The sequence below is a fragment of the Hypanus sabinus genome, chromosome 19 (assembly GCF_030144855.1).
Source record: "Hypanus sabinus isolate sHypSab1 chromosome 19, sHypSab1.hap1, whole genome shotgun sequence".
NCBI lineage: Eukaryota > Metazoa > Chordata > Chondrichthyes > Myliobatiformes > Dasyatidae > Hypanus > Hypanus sabinus.
Genome location: NC_082724.1, coordinates 21763893 through 21785253, shown reverse-complemented (window position 1 = coordinate 21785253; position 21361 = coordinate 21763893). Strand labels below are relative to the sequence as shown.

Here is a 21361-nt window from a genome sequence, read left to right as displayed (position 1 = left end):
ATTTTGCTACTTTTGGTTTTGTAACAACCTTTGTTGACCTATCTAAAACTGGGTCTAGATAAAAGTTAAAGTCTCCACCTATTAATATTTTATCGTGTGTGTCGGCCAAATTCAAAAAAGCCTCGTATAAATTTTACATCGTTTTCATTTGGTGCATAAATATTCATAAGAGTCTCTAGTTCTGAAAAGATTTGACAATGTATAATTACATATCTACCCGCAGAATCAATTAATACATTTTGTATTTTAATTGGTAAAGTTTTGTAGACTAAAATTGCAACTCCCCTTGCTTTTGAATTAAATGAAGCTGCTATAACATTTCCGACCCAATTTCTCTTTAATTTCTGATGCTCTATCTCTGTTAAATGTGTTTCTTGTATAAAAGCTATATCTATTTTCATTTTCTTAATGTATGTTAAAATTCTTTTTCTTTTCACCGGTCCATTAAGCCCATTAACATTAAAACTTTAAAAATTCAGTAAATTAGTCATTATTTTTAACGGGGTTACTCTAGTCTATAATAATACATAATATTTCAACTCTCATAGTACCTTGGGGAATTATTCTAAAATTCTCCATGTTGCTATGTGTCTCCCCTCCAATCTTCCAGGCAAAGAAAGAAAGATAAAAGAAAAATAGATTATAAAGGGGAAAAAAAACAAAATACCCCCCTACTAATGTTGTGAATGAAAAAAACACAACATTACCACCCCTCCATTGTACGGGTCATGGCAAACGCCATGATTACACACGTGAATCCCATAGCGATCAATCCGGTTCCCCCAGCTCCCCCATAACATGAAAGAAGTATATATAAGAGAAGAAAAAACAGTATCACTACTCTCGATTAATATTTCTCAAATTTTTACCTTTCTCCCCCTGTATCATATAATTAAAAGTATATTTAAATATTCTTCTGTCCTTAATGTCCATCAACTCACTTCAGTGTCCCCGTCTTCATCTTTAATCTGTTTCACTTTTGAATTTTTACTGTGTCTAGCGAATATTTGGGAGTTCTTGTGCAAACTCCTCTGCATCCCAATGATCAGTAAAAAATCTTCTTTTTCCGTCATCCAAAAAAATTATCAGTGTTGCCGGGTGGTGCAATATAAATTTATAACCCTTTTCCCATAAAATTTTTCTCTCTGGGTTAAATTCCTTCGCTCTCTTCAAAAGGTCGTAACTTATATTAGGATAGAAAAGAACTGCTTCCCCTTCTATCATCAATGGCTCATTTCTCTTTCTGGCACATTGGGCAGCCGCCTTCAGGATCTTTTCTTTATCGTGATATCTTAAGCATTTTATCAAGGTTGGTCGTGGGTTTTGATCAGGTTGAGGTTTTGGTCTTAAGGCTCTGTGGACCCTTTCAATTTCAATCAACTGGGTTCCCTCTTCCATTTCCAAATTTTCCGGGATCCATTTTTGAAAAAAATTTATTGGATCCTCTCCCTCTATCCCTTCTTTAAGACCAACAATTTTAATATTATTTCATTTACTAAAATTTTCAAGCACGTCTATTTTTTCGCATAGTCATTTTCTTTCTGATGTCCAGGCAGGACTATTATCTTCCATTTTATTCACTCTATCAATAGTGTCTCCCATTATTTCTTCCAGCTTTTTAACTTTCTTGCCCATTTTCTCCTGTTTTTCACCATTTTATCAAACATAGTCTTCATATTTTTAATATCTTCTTTTATTATTTTTAATGCTTTTAATTCTTTTAATTCATGCATTATTTGTGCCAAAGCTTCTCTTACGTCTCCAGAATATTTTCCACCTCCAACCTCTTCCTGTTGTTCTTCTTTTGCCTCCTCATCTTCCTACGTATGTTCCAAAGAATCTGAATCCACCTCGGCTTCATTTTCACTTCCACTTCCAATCGTAGCTGGGATTTGTAGTTCAAATTGCTAATGTTTGCACATGCCCTTTCCTTCACGCATGGACAGTTCCTGTTGTTCCTTCTTGGAGACTGTTGATGTTGCTGCCGATTCCCATCCCGTATCGCCGGAGGTGAGATGCATTTGAGTCTGAGGCTTCTTCATGGCGGCCGGCTCAGCTTTTACTGTCTTCAAAGTAGAAGTTTTCTTCTTTGTCTGTTTAGGAGGCATATCTAAGGAAAATCCTGAGTAGTTTAGACGTAGTTTTTAGAAAATATTTACTAACTTTTCTTCACTTAAACGTTAATTTATTAGTTTTTTATGGGAAAGCTGGATTTCCACGTCTTGATCCAACGTCATCATGTGACATCCCCCGAGTTGTTCTTTTCATCCGCAGTGTAGATTTCATTTTCCATTTGAGCGTTTTAGTTAATGGCCCTGTGTGGCCTAGCTTTTTTTGTTTTGTTTTCCCTTTAACACTGGTCACATTAAAGTCTGTAAACTATCGACACTCTTCAGTGTCTCTCACTCTGCACTTGGGCCACATCCGAACCTGGTGACAGCTCTTGTCTGTCATCATAGATCAAATGCTCACTGTAATATATATACTAAATGTAATTGATTTACTTATTTATTCTTTGTTCTAAATTATCACGTATTGCATTGTACTGCTGCTGCTAAGTTAACAAATTTCACAACATATGCCAATGATATTAAACCTGATTCGGATTCTGACAAGCTAAAATTCACCATTCACTGTCAGTCCCTTCCATCTGTTATAGAATATCACAACGTACACTTGAAACACAAAAGGTACATAGTTATCTAAACCGGCTGGAATAATATTGCTCTGTTAGTGGCAGTGGTCTAAAAGTGAAATGAACAACATCAAATATTACTGGTAATACGAGGGGTGATTGATAAGTTTGTGGCCTAAGGTAGAAGCAGCGGTTGTGGGGCGTACGGATCCCTTCTTTGTAGAAGTCAGTGTCTTGGACCTCCAGAAGTGGCCCACAGCATGGGGTGATTGATAAGCTCATGGCCTAAGGTAGAAGGAGATGAGTTACTAACTTCAAACTTTCTGCATTTTCATTCAAATAGTTGAACTGCACATGCATGTAACAAGAGCTGTATAACCTATCTCCTTCTACCTTAGGCCACAAACTTATCAATCACCCCTGCTGTGGACCACCTAGAGACTCAAGATGCTCTTGTTACATGCATGTGCAGTTCAACTCTTTGAGTGTTAATGCAGAAAGTTTGAAGTTAATAACATCTCCTTCTACCATAGGCCACGAACTTATCAATCACCCGTGCTGTGGACCACTCCTACAAAGAAGGGATCTGTATGCTCCATGACTGCTGGACTAAATGTGTACAGGTAGGAGGGGACTATGTTTAAAAATAAATGTGCTAGGTTTTCTAAAATTGACTCCTTCTACCTTAGGCCACAAACTTATCAATCACCCCTCGTACAGCAACTGAAACCAACACAGATACCCTTACTCAACAAGTCAGTACTTGTGATTTTAAAGAATCATAAGGTAAAGGCACTACACCAAGGTGTGGAGATTCTGAAGGTGCAAGGGTTGATGAGATTAAAACAGTAGCCTAGAGATAACCATGCCTATCCTTCATACTTTTTAGCTGGTGGGACACTTTAGTACGTATGCTTTTCATAAGAGAGATGCATATCACTTCCTAAGATGATATCACTACTCTATAAGGAAAGCAGAAATTTCCTGGTCAACACTTTGATTCATCATGGACAGTTTATGTCCTAATTGGGATTTAAACTTTTTGTGTACTATTCATGCCTCTCCAGCTAAAGGTATATATAACATGGAATGTATATTATATTATCATTGGACATTCCATCCATTGTGCCTATGCCTGCTCCCGGTTGAATAACTCCACTAGTCTCATGAGCCAACTCCTTTCCCATAGCATTACAAGCTATTCGTTTCCAAGTGACCATCCAATTCTCTCTTTAAGGCACAGATTGATTCTGTTTCCACCACCCTTACAGACAGTGAATTCCAGATCAGAATGATTCTCTGTCCAGAAAAAGATTTTCCTCATGTCTCTCTTGCATTTGCTTCTCAAACATTTAAATCAGCGTCCTCTAGTCCTTCAGAAGTTCACTAATGGGAACAACTTTCTTCTATTTGCCCTATTTAAACCAATTATGATTCTACACACCTCCATGAAATCTTTATTCAACCTTCTAATGATTTAAGGCAAGCAACCCAATCTCTCCTTGAGAGTGTTATAGCTCAAATCACTCATCTGCTAAAGATAAATGAAAAATGACATAAGAGGATAATAACCCTGGGTAATAAACAGTGATAAAAATACATTAACTTGGGCAAGATATAAAATGAGGAAGAATTGAAAATTTGTCTCAAGTGGCAATGAAAAATGGGTACTTTCAGTCTGACTGTTCTTAAGATGAATCACTTAATATTTAGTTTCACAGTAATGAATGAAAATAAATATATGGCTGAGCTCAGTCCTTTCTCAGAATGTTGTAAAGTGTGAGTATGCTGCAAAGTGAGGACAGATCAGTTCAGATAATGCATTCATGTCTTTTAGCAGATCAGTGCTAATAAAATATTTCTTGTTCAGGTGAACACTAATGGTGCAAAGTCAATGACAATAGACTAATGGTGAAATTAGAGTTTGTTTAAAACTGCTCCTGATTAATTATCAGCCCACTCTAGTACAATAGGTGCTGTGGAAATACCAGGGCAAGAACTTACTGTTGTAATGCCAGTGAAACTACCTTCTGCTAATGCATCCTGAAGTTACTGTCAGTGGCTCAGTACCCTGCAGTTTGCTGCTTTCTCCACCATTATCAAGCAGATTCTGAGCCACGTGAGGCCTCCTCTTTCTCTTCCTTCTTATATTCTTATGTTCCTTCCTGATCTGCTTTCTGAAAGAATTCTCCTATAAGCAAGCACGATGGCATTGCCAACTGCATCTGATAACAGATTGGAAGAAATCCAGCTACATGACTTTGTTGGCTACTTTCTTCAAGGTCAATGGTGAGCTCTGCTCTTTGAAACAGAGGGTAGAATCTAGGATAATGCTGAAATAGTTATTAGTTGCTGCAATGTGTTTAATTCCTACCATTGATAGAATTGCTTTGTGCTAAATTGGCTGGCAATGTAGAAGAAGGTGATAAGAGTGTAGAATGGAGATAGTGCTGGGTAAAGTTAGCGTTCAAAAGACTGAAATATGTAGACAATTTTAATGCAAGAGATAACCACAATCTATACCATTTATCAATCCAACTGATGAATTCTGTTAACTATTGCAAGTAAATACATAAATCCCATCTTTTGTTTTATGACTCCAAATCTGTTTTCCTTTGACTGATTCTACCAAAACATCAGTTTAAACTTACCTCAAAATGACTTCTATCTGATAAATAATCAAGCAAAATTGCATATCATGAAAACATCTAATGGCCTAATTGTAACAATTCTATGATTATATAATCTTTGCTTATGTGCATTCTACATAAAAATATTTAGTTATACAATAAACATCTTTTATCTCATTTTATCCTCTTGAAAACCCTGTGTCATTATACTTCTTTCATCATGTTTAAAGATGAGTATAAAAGTGAGGAAAGTGGTGTCATTTAATGCCACTACCTGATTCAGAAGTATGAAAGCCTCAGTCAGAGCGAAGCCCAGCATTCCAATTCCCTTTGCATTTAGGGTATCAAGGTGTTCTCTGAAATGCTAATCAGAAGAGCAAAAAAAAAGCACAGTAAATTTTTATGTTCATACAATTGCTTCAAATGTTACTTTCACTGGGTTATACAATGACAATCAAATATATACAGCACTGAGAAATGTCATAGCAAGTGAACTTATTCTGAAACAGTACAGTAAAATGGCTTATTGCAGAATCACTATAACTACCGACCACAATGTCTACAGGGCTAAGAAGTCACATCATGCATGATTGCAAATCCTTTAGAAACAGAACGTGCTACCAATACACAGCAGATCACATCGTTCTGCGGAGAACTGTTGAAATGTACACTGTCATGTGAAATCTCTCCTACTGCAGGTCTTCTCTTTAATTATTCCTACTCTCTGAAAACTTAAAACATTTTTACTCAAACTTGGTTTATCTTTTTTGATTGAAGCTTATTCAGCTGATAACGTTGTGCAGCGTGTTATTTTCCTGGCCCTTCCTACTCAGTATCACTGTTGGCAGATTCTCCCCATGCATGTCCTTACTTGCTCTACTAAAAGGGCCTATTTGATTGGCCCTGACTATCTGGAGTCCAACCTTGTAACCTGGATAGCAGCAAACGTCCCCAGAAGTGCTTTGATGATATACTACCCTTAAGACACCAGAAAGGCTTTGAAAGCCCCTTGAGTGTTTTTTAATGCCTTTGACAGCAAGCACACCTCCAAACTATTTAAAAGAGACTATATGGTAAATAATGCATTTAAATAAAATTAGCTAAAACTGACATAAATATTAGAAATCTTAAAGTAAATGGAATTAAATTAGCGAAAAAGTAACTTGTCATTCCTTTTGCCTCTTTCCCCGCAGCCCAGCAATCCACACTGAAGTTTGTGGGGCTTCGATCACATGTCAATTCTAATCTGGGCAATGCTGATTTAGCTCAGTAAAATGAAGCTCCTTTGCTAGACATCCCTTCCTGAAACTGCCATGAGTTTGTGACCTCTGCATTTTGCAATGCAATGTGTAAGAGCCCCAGTCCTGTTTGCATTCAAACTGGAAAATAAGGCAAAACCAAAAAAGTTTAGAGTTAATTATTGTTTCTGATTTGAATCAAGATTTCCACCACCTGAAGTACATTAAACTCTACTTTATCCAGAATTTACAACTCCAAAATTCTTATGCATCGGACAAAATTTTCTAAGGAAATTTTCTAAGAAAATTGCTGGCAAAGGATTTGAAAACGTCTTAAATTTTGTTGTGTAGTGTAAGAGTTTTTCTGCTCAAATTTTAGTGCTGTTTCATTAGTTATTTCACATCTTTTTGCATGAGAGAAGAAAGGCATGAGGATAAGGAGGCATGGAGAAAGGAGGGCATGTGAGCAATTGCTAAGGAATGCTTTCAAGAAGGCAAGTAAGCATAAATCCCCTCAGGGTTTGACTTTCATTGCAAAATGGCGGTGAAATAAACTGTACTGCCTTTCTGACTATAATAAAACCAGGAAAAAAAGCTGGAAGTTCTCATAACAGCCTGCATCTGTGGGAAGAGAAACAGGGTTAATGTTTCAGATCGAAGATAGATTGAGTATTTTCAATATTTTCTGGTTATATTTTAGCTTACCAGCAGCCACGGCTTTGTTTTGATTTTCAATACCATTTTGACATTTGGATTAAGTGATTTTAGTTGAAATTGTAACATACAACTATACATAAAGGTCTATGAATGGTCTGCAGAAGATTGCTTTGGTTTGAAATCCAATGGTGAATTTTAAATGCAGGGTGGTGCAAAGTAAGTGTGAGAAGACATTTTTAGCTTATTTACATTTATATATAATGGCAGTACCCTTATAGGCTGATTAGTAGCAACAACCCCTTTGAAAATTTGGTGCCATAATGAATACATTCATTTGATGTACTTCTGTGGCTTTTCACATTTTATTGTCTAACCTTAAAATACAGTTCAAGTTTATTGTCATCCAACTGTACAACCAAATAAAACAACGTTCTTCTGGACCACAGTGTACCCACAAACCATATATCACACACCACACATGAACCAAAATATTACCATCAAAATGCAACATAGAATTGTAGAGTAAAACATCGGCAGTAAGATGACATATGGTTCAGCGACTGATTTGAGGTTTATGGAAGGAATACATGTATGTGATGCACATTAATATTCTTTAAGCAATTCTCAAGCAATCAGCATAATTATGTAATATCACCCACCCCCTGTTCCCTGTGAATGCTGAATTTCAATAAACTGCGAGCAGAAAAAAAATGCTGTCACAAAGCAGTACTGACAGGCATCTGAGGCTGATAATGATGTGAGGGGGCTTAAAATGGAGGCAAAAACATCGATTATTAAAATAAAAAAAAAACAAGCAGCAAATTGGACTTCAATTACTATACAAATAGGTTACAGCTAATGAACTTTTAAGGGAAGATGGGACAGATCCCGAATGCATGTTAACACCATGAATTCAAATACTAACACATTCTGCTGACACTTTCCAAAGGCAAAAAAATACTCTGGATTACCTTAATGTGTGAAAATGAAGGCAGATGCAGAAAGTTTGTATTTTTTTTCAAAGCAATGTCATTTACTTTCGTCATTATTGTTTCCACTGGGAATCCTGCCACCACACTTCTATCCCTCCTGGAACCAGATATATTACTTCGAGCTGCTAAGGCTACCGGGTTTACACAAGCTGAGAACTGCACATATTGCTGACAACACAATCGCCTACAGTGCAATAATGGGGAATTACTCCATAACCCTTAGAGAAATGTACAAATTATGAACGGTCTGGAGAAACCTAGTCAGATTAATTGCGATGTCTCTCCAGTTAAGCCATTGCTCCAGGTTATCAAGAGCTGCTAAAGTACACCAAAAATGCACAGTACACAATTGACAATAAGTTTATTTCACTATCAAGTCAGACACTTGCTTAAGTCAGCTTTTTATTTAGCTATGCTTTTCAGACTGGGAAGTAGTAATATATTTCTTAAATTGTCTCAAAACCTCACTGCATACAAGTAGTACAACGTATAAGCTTACAGCAAAATCTAAGGAACAGATAACAAGTTATTTTCATATTTGGGCCAAACACTGACAATGATCTTATGTCCCTTTATGAGTCAGGGAGAATGGCATTCACATGTACAGGACCAAATCTTGATGCCAATGTATTTTAATGGGTGGGGGGGGGGGAGAAAGCAAATGGTGATGTCCAGGCAGTCAAGAGCCAAGGAGATCTCACTTTTAACTATGTAATTTACGTAGAGTGGGTTTCAGGAGGAAACTCCTCCTGTTTCCTTATAAAGTCAGTATTTTTTTTAAAGTCTACCCAGCAGATTTTTTTTGTAGCCTGAAAAGGCAACAATTGTCCACAGAAAAGTTAATGAGAGACTGTGTGGTTGTAAGGACATTTTTGCAAAAGAATTGGGAAATAGGTAAAGAGCCCTCCTTCCAGAATCGTAATCTGTTCATTTTTGGAGGCTGTAAGACAACTTAGGAATTAACCTCGCAAACTACAGCAGCAGCATCCTGACTAGACCCATGTGCAAGTTTGACAAAGCATTCCCACTTCTGTAGACTCAGTGGCCACTTTATTAGGTACACCTGTACACCTGCTCATTAATGCAGTATCTAATCAGCCAATCATGTGACAGCAACTTAACACAAAAAAAAAGCATGCAGTCAACAGGTTCAGTTGTTGTTCAGATCAAGTATCAAAATGGGGAAGAAGTGTGATCTTTGTGTATTTGACCATGGAATGTTTGTTGGTGCCAGATGGGGTGGTATGAGTATCAAAGAAACTGCTGATCTCTTGGGATTTTCACACACTGCAGACTCTAGAGTTTATAGGGAAAACTGTGAAAAGCAAAAGAGATCCAGTGAGCGGCCATTCTGTGGGTGAAAATGCCTTCTTAATGAGGGAAGTCAGAGGAGAGTGGGCAGGCCAGCTCAAGTTGACAAGAAGGTGTTAGTAACTCACATAAGCACAGATTATAATAGTGGCGTGCAGAAGATCACCTCTGAACCCGCAATGGGCTGAACTTTGAAGTGGATGAACTACAGCAGCAGAAGACCACGAACATACACTCAGTGCATACACTATGTGTATTTTTCAGCATGAATGCCAACAGGACTCAAAATAGAGGCCGAGCCAAGAAGCAAGTTATTTGCACCCTGCACATTGGAGAAACCTGCCTTGTGGATAGCATGCACTTTCCTCATATTGAGAAAGGATGAATGAGAAACATAAAAGAAAATGTTAATCATAAATTCATCCAAAGATTTCACTCCACTTAAATTCATTCACTGTGACTAGTTGTCTTTGCATCTCTTTTCAGGAGAAGGTTAGTTTTAGGACCCAAGAATAAAGAATTCAATTAATATGTGGAGAATTTGATTAAATTATCTAGTTAATATCTGAATTATTAATAGTGTGGATAACTTTAATGCCCACAAGTTATGAGTGAGAGGCGAGCATTTTCAGTTTTATTGAAATGAATCAACAATGGCTGCAAGAAAATGTTGGAAACTTGACTGGAACCCACTTTTTCTATAGCCTCTGCTGTGACTTAAGTCTTGAAGCTTTGCAATGGTTTACTTTCTTAGTACGGCAAGTACTGCAAAAACTTTCACTGCAGTATAAGCACAGCTTCATACCCCATGATTTAATTTGACCTGTGTTAAGTTGCTGCTTCAGGTTGTCCTGTTTGCGCACCCATTCCAATCTACAAGCTGCCTATAAGACATGTAATGTTGGCAGGTCCAGCTAGCCACCTTCCCCTTCGCCACCCACATCTTTTTATTCTGTCATCTTCTCCCTTCCTTCTCAGTCTTGAAGAAGGGTTTCGGCCTGAAACGTTGAACTACCTAGTCATTTCCATAGATGCTGCCTGACCTGCTGAGTTTCTCCAGCATTTTGTGTGTTTTGATTTTGATGCTCTGGATTTCCAGCATCTGCTGACCTTCTCATTTTATGTTTTGCTGCTCCACTGTGAAGCCTCTTTGAGGCATGACTTCACCTGGAGAAGTTTAAATCTTCTCTTCAGTGGGAGTCCAGTGCTGGTCTTCGACTATAAGCTCATCCAGACGCGCTACCACAGCCACGTATTCTTCCTGGGAGCTTGTCTTTGCTGTCATCTTGTGTCATGTGGCTTCCAAATACCTTTCCCATCCACCTGCCTGGCTTCACCTATCACTTTCCAGCTAGCCTCCTTCCCAACACCCACTCACCCTCTTACTCTGGCATCCTCTCCCTTCCTTCCCAGTCCCTCCCTTCTCAGACCTGAAGAAGGGTCTTGGCCTGGAACGTCGATTATCTACTCATTTCCAGAGATTCTGCCTGACCTGCTGAGTGTCTCCGGCATTTTGTGTGTGTTGAAAGTCTGCATCTGCAGACTTTCTTGTATTTATTATTGTTTCACTGTTAATCAGGACTGACCACAAAAGCTGACTAAGCCTTTCACTGACTTCATTTGGGCAGGCAAGGGAAATTACTGCCCAAAAATGATATCTGCTAGAAACAAAAATTTCCCCATGATACCCAGCAACCAGAGTCAGATAATGCCTTGAGTTTCAAGTGTGTATAAAAGGCTGATACTTTGTCTTTGAGGGAACCAGATATTGCATGGATATCTCTTGAATTGCATAATAGTTACTGCATATATGCACATTTAAAGCAGAAATTGTAGAATGAGATGGCATAGATTACATAATTCAGAAATAACTTAAAATAAGAATGAAAATGGAATATGAAAAGAAAAGAAAATGTCTCAATGATAAAAGTTGTAATAGCATTGCACTAACAGCTACGCTACTGTGGCATCATTCATGTAGACAGAGCAGAGCAGTAGGATGACAAGCATCCTTGACGGTCACCTGTATTGATGGTCAGTGACGAGGAGATGCTATTACTGATCTGCACTGACTGTGGTCATCTGACGGTGACGTCAAGGCTCCTTTTGCAGAGGGACGTATGGAGGCCCAGGTTTTGAAGCTTACCATTAGTACTAAGGGGACACAATGGGAGTGCATATTTCCAATATTTTCTGTACTTATTTTTGATTTCCAGCATCTTTAGTTTTTTTTTTGATTTTTTGATTTTTTAGATTTTTAAAAATTCTTTAATCATAAAGAAAGGATGGCAGGGTCTATACTTCATGAGGAGTTTGAGGGGATTCGGAATGGCACCAAAACAATTTCTACTGTTGTACCATGGAGAGTATTCAAATCAGTTGCATTGCCATGGAGGCTCCAAAGCACAAATTGAAAGAAGTGACAGAGGGTTGTAGACTCAGACAGCTTCACGGCAGTCCCAAGCCTCCCCATTGTCGAGAGCATCTTCGGAAGATGGTACTTGCAGAAGAATTCTCACCATCCCACACATACCTTCTTTTCATGACTATTCTCAGGGAGGAGGCATGGGAGCCTGAGGACCCACACTCAATGTTTCAGAAACAGTTTCTCCCCTCTAACATCAGATTTCTGATTGTCCAGAAATCCACGCACATCACCTCATTATTCCTCTTTTTGCATTATTTGCTATCGTAATGTAAAGTGATTGTTTTAATATGTCTTGCACTGTACTGCTGCCACAAAACAACAAGTTTCATGACGTATGTCAACAATAACTAACCTTGTTCTGATTCTGATTCATTGACCAGATAACCTTTCTTTCAGCAGATTTCCATGGTTCCCTGGCTTAGCCCTATCATAGACATCTCCCTCCCCACCAACTCCACAGTTTACCCAGCTTTTTTTTTAGTGCCTCCTTCCTAATTCTCAGAAGAAGCAACATTAATTCTGTTTCTCTTTCCAAAGAACTGGCCTAACCTGCTCAGCTTAATTTTTAGTATTTTCTGTTTCTATTAAATGCTTGTTGAATTTAGATTTTGCCCTGGAGCTGATCACCTACCAGCAAAAGCAATGTTCCTGCCTCTATCTTTTCTGTTCCTTTCAGAATTTAATATTCTATAATATCTCCTCTCATTCTTCTGAATTCCAGTGAGCCTAGTCCCAGGAGACTTAACCTCTCCTCATTGGCTAAGACACCTCATCTCTGGAATCAACCTTGTGAACCTCCTCTGCACCATCTCTAAAGCTAGTATATCTTTTCTCAAGTAAAGAAACCCAAACTCCAAATGTGGCCATTCGGTAATCTGTACAGTTGCAGCATAACCTCCCTGTTCTAAAATTCGATCCCTTTAGTAATGAAGGGCAACATTCCATCTGCCTTCTTGATCACTCAAGGCACCAGCAAACCAATCTTTTGCAATTCATGCACTAAGCCCCTCTGCACTGCAGCATGCTGCAATCTTTCAGCATTTCAATAATAATCTGAACTCCTATTTTTCCTTCCAAAGTGTATTACCTCACATTTGCCAACATTGTTCACCATCTGCTAGACACTTGCACCACTTACTTTGCCTATCAATATCTCTCTGAATTCTTTCAACACCCACTTGGAAGCATAACTTGGAAACAGATATTTTCAGGGAAATGGAAGAAATATGACAAATGTTCAGGGGATACTTGTGTGGAGTTCTGCATAGGTTCCTATGAGACAGGTTAAGGATGGTAAGGTACAGGAACCGTGGTGTACAAAGGCTGTTGTAAATCTAGTCAAGAAGAAAAGAAGAGCTTATGAAAGGTTCAAAAACTAGCTAATGATACAGATTTGAAAGATTATAAGGCTAGCAGGAAGGAGCTTAAGAAAGAAATTAAGAGAGCCAGAAGGAGCCATGAGAAGGCCTTGGTGGACAGGATTAAGGAAAAGATATTACAGCGGACTGAAAAGCTTGAGGATGCAGATATTAAGGAAGAGAAAGTGGTGGAGCTTTTGGAAAGCATCAAGTTGGAAAAGTCACCAAGACCAGACGAGATGTACCCCAGGCTCCTGTGGGAGGCAAGGAAGGAGATTGCTAAGCCTCTGGAGATGATCTTTGCATTACCAATGGGGACGGGAGAGGCTCTGGAGGATTGGAGGGTTGCAGATGTTGTTCCCTTGTTCAAGAAAGGGAGTAGAGATAGCCCAGGAAATTACAGACCTGTGTGTCTTACTTCAATGGTTGGTAAGTTGATGGAGAAGATCCTGAGAGGCAGGATTTATGAACATTTGGAAAGGCATAATACGGTTAGGAATAGTCAGCATGGCTTTGTGAAAGGCAGGTCATGCCTTATGAGCCTCATTGCATATTTTGAGGGTGTGACTAAACACATTGATAAAGGTAGAGCAGTAAGTGTAGTTTATATGGATTTCAGCAAGGCATTTGATAAAGTACCCCATGCAAGGCTTATTGAGAAAGTAAGGAGGCATGGGATCCAAAGGGACATTGCTTTGTGCATCCAGAACTGGCTTGCCTACGGAAGGCAAAGTGCTTGTAGACGGGTCATATTCTGCATGGAGGTCGGTGATCAGTGGTGTGCCTCAGGGATCTGTTCTGGGACCCCTACTCCTCATGATTTTTATAAATGATCTGGATGAGGAAGTGGAGGGATGGATTAGTAAGTTTGCTGATGACACAAAGGTTGGGGGTGTTGTGAATAGTGCAGAGGGCTGTCAGAGGTTACAGCGGGACATTGATAGGATGCAAAACTGGGCTGAGAAGTGGCAGATGGAGTTCAACCCAGGTAGGTGTGAGGTGGTTCATTTTGGTAGGTCAAATATGATGACAGAATATAGTATTAATGGTAAGACTCTTGGCAGTGTGGAGGATCAGAGGGATCTTAGGGTCTGAGTCCACAGGATACTCAAAGCTGCTGCGCAGGTTGACTTTGTGGTTAAGAAGGCATATGGTGCATTGGTCTTCATCAATCGTCAGATTGAGTTTAGGAGCCGAGAGGTAATGTTGCAGCTATATAGGACCTTAGTCAGACCCCACTTGGAGTACTGTGCTCAATTCTGGTCGCCTCATGACAGGAAGGATGTGGAAACCGTATAAAGGGTGCAGAGGAGATTTACAAGGGTGTTGCCTGGATTGGGGAGCATGCCTTATGAGAATAGGTTGCGTGAACTTGGCCTTTTCTCCTTGGAGCAACAGAGGATGAGAGGTGACCTGATAGAGGTGTACAAGATGATGAGAGGCATTGATCGTGTGGATAGTCAGAGGCTTTTTCCCAGGGCTGAAATGACTAACATGAGAGGGTACAGTTTTAAGATGCTGGGAAGTAGGTACAGAGGAGATGTCGGGGTAAGTTTTTTACGCAGAGGGTGGTGAGTGTGTGGAATGGGCTGCCTGCGGTGGTGGTGAAGACGGATACGATAGGGTCTTTTAAGAGACTCCTGGACAGGTACATGGAGCTCAGAAAAATAGAGGGCTATGGGTAACCCAAGGTAATTTCTAAGGTAAGGACATGTTTGGCACAGCCTTGTGGGTCGAAGGGCCTGTATTGTGCTGTAGGTTTTCTATGTTTCCATATTTCTATCCTCTGTACAGTTTGCTTTTTCACTCGATTTAGTGTCAACTGCAAACTTAGATATGCTACACTCAGTCCTTTATTCCAAATCACAATCAGGTTTATTATCACTGGCAGGTGACATAGAAACATAGAATACCTCCAGCACAATATAGGGTCTTCGGCCCACAAAACTGTGCCGAACATGGCCTTACCTTAGAACTACCTAGGCTTATCCATAGCCCTCTGTTTTTCTATGCTCCATGTCTTCATCCAGAAGTCTCTTAAAAGACCCTATCGTTTCCACCTCCACCACCGCTGCCAGCAGCCCATTCCATGCACTCACCACTCTCTGAGTAAAAAACTTACCCCTGACATCTCCTGTGTACCTGCTTCCAAGCACCTTCTCGTGCTAGCCAACTCAGCCCTGGGGAAAAGCCTCTGATTATCCACACGATCAATTCCTCTCATTATTTTGTACACCTCTATCAGGTCACCTCTCATCTTCCGTCACTCCAAGGAGGAAAGGCCGAGTTCAATCAACCTATTCTGATAAGGCATGCTCCCCAATGCAGGCAACATCCTTGTCAACCTCCTCTCAACCCTTTCTATGGGTTCCACGTCCTTCCTGTAGTGAGGTGACCAGAACTGAGCACAGTACTCCAAGTGGGGTCTACAACCACTCTTTGCCTTCTGTGGGCAAGCCAGTACTGGATACACAAAGCAATGTCCCCTTGGATCCCATGCCTCCTTACTTTCTCAATAAGCACTTCATGTGGTACCTTATCAAATGCCTTGATGAAATCCATATAAGCTACATCTACGGCTCTACGCTCATCAATGTGCTTAGTCACATCCTCCAAAAATTCAATCAGGCTCATAAGGCACAACCTGCCTTTCACAAAGCCATGCTGACTATTCCTAATCATATTATGCCTCTCCAAATGTTCATAAATCCTGCCTCTCAGGATCGTCTCCATCTACTGCCAACCACTTAAGTTGGTAGTTGGTAGACCACTGACTGGTCTGTAATTTCCTAGGCTATCTCTACTCCCTTTCTTGAATAAGGGAACAACATCAGCATACCTCCAATCCTCCGGAACCTCTCCCATTCTCATTGATGATGCAAAGATCATTGCCAAAGGCTCAGCAATCTCCTCCTTTGCCTCCCACAGGAGCCCGGGGTACATCCAGTGACTTATCCGACTAGATGCCTTCCAAAAGCTCCAGCACATCCTCTTCCATAATATCTACATGCTCAAGCTTTTCAGTCCGCTGCAAGTCATCCCTACAATCGTCAGGATCCTTTTCCGTAGTCAATACCGAAGCAAAGTATTCATTAAGTACCTCTGCCACCTCCTCCTGTTCCATACACACTTTTCCACTGTCACACTTGATTGGTCCTACTCGCTCATGTCTTTTCCTCTTGCTCTTCGCACACTGTACTTGTAGAATGCCTTGGGGTTTTCTTTAATCCTCTCTGCCAAGGCCTTCTCGTGGCTCCTTCTGGCCTCCTAATTTCATTCTTGAACTCCTTCCTGCTAGCCTTATAATCTTCTAGATCTCTATCATTACCTAGTTTTTTGAACCTTTTGTAAGCTCTTCTTTTCTGCTTGACTAGATTTACAAAGGTCTTTGTACACCACAGTTCCTGTACCCTACCATCCTTTCCCTGACTCATTGGAACATATCTACGCAGAACCCCACACAAATATCCCCTGAACATTTGTCACATTATGCCACAAATGACATGACATTTGTTAACTTAGCATTAGCAGTTCAATAAAATACATAATATAGAAGAAAAAAATTATAATAAATAAATAAGTAAATCTTATTCGGTATACTTTATACAGTATACAGATATTGAATAGATTAAAATTCATCCAAAAAACAGAAATATATTTTATATATTTTAAAAAAGAGAGTTAGTGTCCAAAACTTCAATTTAGGAATCGGATGGCAGAGGGGAAGAAGCTGTTCCTGAATCGCTGAGTGAATGCCTTCAGGTTTCTGTACCTCCTACCTGATGGTAGCAGTGAGAAAAGGACATGCCCTGGGTGCTGGAGATCCTTAATAATGGACGCTGCCTTTCTGAGACACCGTTCCTTGAAGTCCTGGGTACTTTGTAGGCTAGTACCAAAGATGGAGCTGACTAGATTTACAACCCTCTGCAGCTTCTTTTGGTCCTGTGCAGTAGACCCCCGTACCAGACAGTGATACAGCCTGTCAGAATGCTCTCCACGGTACAACTACAGAAGTTTTTGAGTGTATTTGTTGACATACTAAATCTCTTCAAACTCCTAATAAAGTATAGCCACTGTCTTGCCTTCTTTATAACTGCATTGATATGTTGGGACCAAGTTAGATCCTCAGAGCTCTTGACATCCAGGAACTTGAAGCTGCTCACTCTCTCCACTTCTGATCCCTCTATGAGGATTGGTGTGTATTAATGTATATTGGGAGCAGTTGCAGATCAAGCACTGTCTGCTGCAGCACCTGAACTGCTGCAGCTAACTTAACAAATTTCACGTCACATGCCAGTGATAATAAACCTGATTCTGATTTTGATGCTGACCTTGTTCACCACTGACTGCCAACACCCATTTAAGCCGATTTCTACCTTCTATTGTTTGTCCAATCTCTATCCGTGCCAATAATTACCTCTAACTCCATACATCCTTATCGATAAGTCTTTCAAGCTTTCATTGGCCTGTGCTCCTCTACTCACCACACTCATTATATCTTCAAATAACTGCAGTAAGTTTGTCAAACAGGACCAGTGAAGAAAAAGAAATTCAGGATGTATATTGTATACATTTCTCTGACATTAAATGTACCTATTGAAACCCTTCCTGATTCCATGATTCATCAGCCTGATAGAACCATTTCTATCCAGATGTCTTGCTATTTCTTCCTTAATGATAGCTTCAAGCATTCTCCCAAATACAGACAGCAAGCTAACAAATAAATATGCTTTATATAGACTTCAGGAATATGAGGAACACATTGAATACATTACAGGTGAAAATTGAATCTGGAGATGTAATATAATCAACATTACTAACATATGGCTAGAAATGGGTTGGGATTTGAATCTAGCTATACCGGGTTATAAAATCCATATGAAACACAAAAAAACTAGTGAAAGATGAGGAGAACATCAGTAATTAAAGATAAAATCACTTCAATGATAGGAATGGTAATAATAAAGATGCATTGATGGAGGTTTTATGCATAGAAGGAAGAAATAAAAATATAAATTGATTAAAGTGATATTAATCTGCTGATGATGGCAGTGAAATGGTAAAATGCATAAATGCAGAGAATAAAAAAAGTGTACAGTGTAATTATTGGAAGGATTAAAGTTTCACATAAACATTTCAGCTTCTTTCAGAAAAATCATGAATTTCTTGACTGTGAATAGAATAAGTTCCTGAAGCTAGATGCCACAAAACCAACAACAGAGTATACCATATTAATCTTAGGAATTTGCAGTTGTAAATTAATAGACTAGTCGTGCATAAAAATTTGTTAGTAATGAACATCACTTTAATATAATGTTTAAATTCAATGTAATACTTAAAAGGGATAAACAACAAATATATATATTTTCTAAAAAGTCAGCAGCTCTGGTTAAGATGGCATTATTGAACTTAGCTTACTGGTAGTTAAAAGGCTAAGAAATCCAACTAAAAACATCACTAACAACGCATTTTCTGAGGTAAATTGTGTTAAATTATCACCACAAACAGTGAAGGGGCAAGCAATGGCAAGGCAATTTCAGGGGATGAACCAATGCAAATGGAGTTCCAGTGCAAGTATAGCTGGAACAAGAGTGAGATTGGATTGCCCTGTAAGGAGAAGTCTGGGCCTGGGCAGAGGAGATTCGATTTCAATGCTCATACAACAGGCCCAGGTGCAAGGTTAGATCGCTCTAGGTGCTCTGCTGATTTTAAGGGCTTGAGAGCAGCTTCAGGCAGGGTGACGAAATCTGGGCCCAGAATGAGTGGTCTAGACCCAGGGCCTTTTGCAGCAGTGGTGCCTGGGTCCTAGTATGAGGTACAATGCACTGTTCAGACAAGGATTGGAGGCGAGAACTGATTAAACTCGCTCACTGCGATCTTCACTCCTCTTTCCAGGGCGCTGTTCTGGTGTTGATTTAAATGCCAGCCCAGATAGATTGAAAAAACAGGGTGTCAGCTGGGATGAGAGTCAATTCCGCTCGTTCTGCACGAGGGTCATCTCCATGGCGCTGAGGCTATAAAGACTACCTAGACTGCTGTGCTCTCTGCCTACTAATATGATGAACTAATAAGCGAGGTTTTGAACCTACTCCGCTGATTTGAGCCTACTAGGCTGCTCTGGGGTTTGGATCTGATGACTAATTTTTGGTTCAGCATGCTGTTGTTCACTTCAATTGCTTGCATGACTCGTATTTGTTTTTTCTTTCTCTTGCACATTGAGTGTTGGCCTTTTATTTTAATTCTTTTTTTAAATTGGGTTATTTTGGGTTTCTTGCTTTGTGGCTACCTGTGAGCAAACGAATCTCAAGGTCGTTTAATTTATACATTCTTTGATAATAAATGTACTTGAATCTCCTAAATCTGTGTAAGATTAGCTGCTGCCCATGGCAAACCAAGATAATCTGTCAACAAATGGTAAAATGACAGAAGATAAGGAGGTAGTAGTGATTAGAAATAAGATTTAATGTAATACAGAATCTGCCTGTATGCTGATGTGGGAACATCTGTCCTTGCTAGAAAAAAATGCAAGAAGCTAAAGATACAAGAAAGAACATAAAACTAAAAAAGTCACACACCATGGTCAAAATCCAAGATGGTTCTGAAACTGTTACAATGAGGTGGATTAGGACATAATTAAAAAAAAACAAAAGTATCAAGAAATGTTTGGCAATTATACTTTCCATACAAATTTACAAAACCAAAGGAAGCTAGAAGCACTTAGAAAATCTCAAATTATACTGTAAATGAAAATAAGGAAATTGCGAAGATATTTACCCACATTAGGATTTATGTACAAGAAACAAAATAGCATACTGGCTATCTCTAAAAATAAATATTGAATCAAAGGTAATGACTCACTGGAAGCAATGCACACAAAATAACAATAATGGGGAAAATAATGCTACTAAATCTGAAACATCAGCAAAATTTCACTTACAATTTAAAATTAGACAATATGGTATAAATACCCTACTTGCTATTGCAGATTAATTGTATTGGCACCATATATCTCAGTGTTAAATTCCTAAATATCTGTTGCAGAACTCTGAGCTCATCAGAACTTATGGGAAATTAATGACTTTTAATTTCCTTACTGTAGGCCTATGCCAGTGCCAATATAGAAAATGTTTATGGCCCTCATCTCCACTTGGAATTCTTGTCCAATGCTAGTCTGCTTTTGGACAATCAGCATGTTTTGTATCTGCACCAGCAATAAACTAGATTAAAAAGGCCAAAATTATGAAGAAGAATAATAGCTTGAAATTCTTGGTTCTCGCCCCATCCACTTGCAGCATTGGTCTTTGATTGGTTGGAGTAGATCCTTCCCACAGAAACCAACATAATTAATTTTTAGCCAGGCTTCTGATTATTGAGGCAGTGATCTGTTAGGTTACCTGTGAATTTTCCATGTAGAATACTGTAATTATAAGTAACGGTGCAAGAGTTTGAAATAACTTAAAATTACTACTATTCATTTGTTAGTAGTTTGCTTGTCAAGCCAGTAACATTATGGATAAGGTGTAGATTTCCAGATTGTGATAACTGCAATTACTGGATTGAGTAACAATATAATGAGTGAATTCAACGCTTTGTGGATGAGATGGAATTAAGCTAGATGATGAAAGTTTAAAGCAGTGGAGGTTTAATTGGATAATGCCTAAAATGGGGTCCGGGCATTGTAACACACAATTAATTTAGTCTAACGTGGTTCAGAATGAGCATCAAGTTAATTCTGCCTGCTAATTATAAAGATTTTAGCATCCATCCTTTGGGGCTGTTGATTACTTGAACAACTCAATGCACAGCTCGGTATTGTAACTACCTGTTACAATAGACTAGATTTTTAAAAAGGCCATAAACATGAAGAATAATTGCTTGAAATTCTTGGTTCTCACCCCATCCACTTGCAGCATTGGTCTTTGATGGGTTGGAACAGCTCCTTCCCACAGAAACCAACATTATTAATTTTTAGCCAGGCATGACTGCAACACTGCAACTTAAAGCTCAATTCCACCGTAAAAGAATAAGGTAGGTTTTGAATACAGTAAGTGGCAGAAGTTACATTGGAGGTGATAGCAACTTGGCAAAAGACGCACCCATAGGAAATTCTGA

At 39.1% G+C, this 21361-nt stretch overlaps 1 protein-coding gene across 3 annotated transcripts in view; it reads right to left on the bottom strand.

Annotated features, from left to right (window-relative positions):
* Window positions 1-21361, bottom strand: part of cacna2d3a (calcium channel, voltage-dependent, alpha 2/delta subunit 3a) — an 893404-nt gene that overhangs the window by 365411 nt on the left and 506632 nt on the right. For all 3 annotated transcript variants that reach the window (XM_059944148.1, XM_059944149.1, XM_059944150.1), the window contains one exon: window positions 5540-5629. In XM_059944148.1, coding sequence (XP_059800131.1) covers window positions 5540-5629 — 90 coding nt within the window. The remainder of the gene's footprint in view (window positions 1-5539; window positions 5630-21361) is intronic.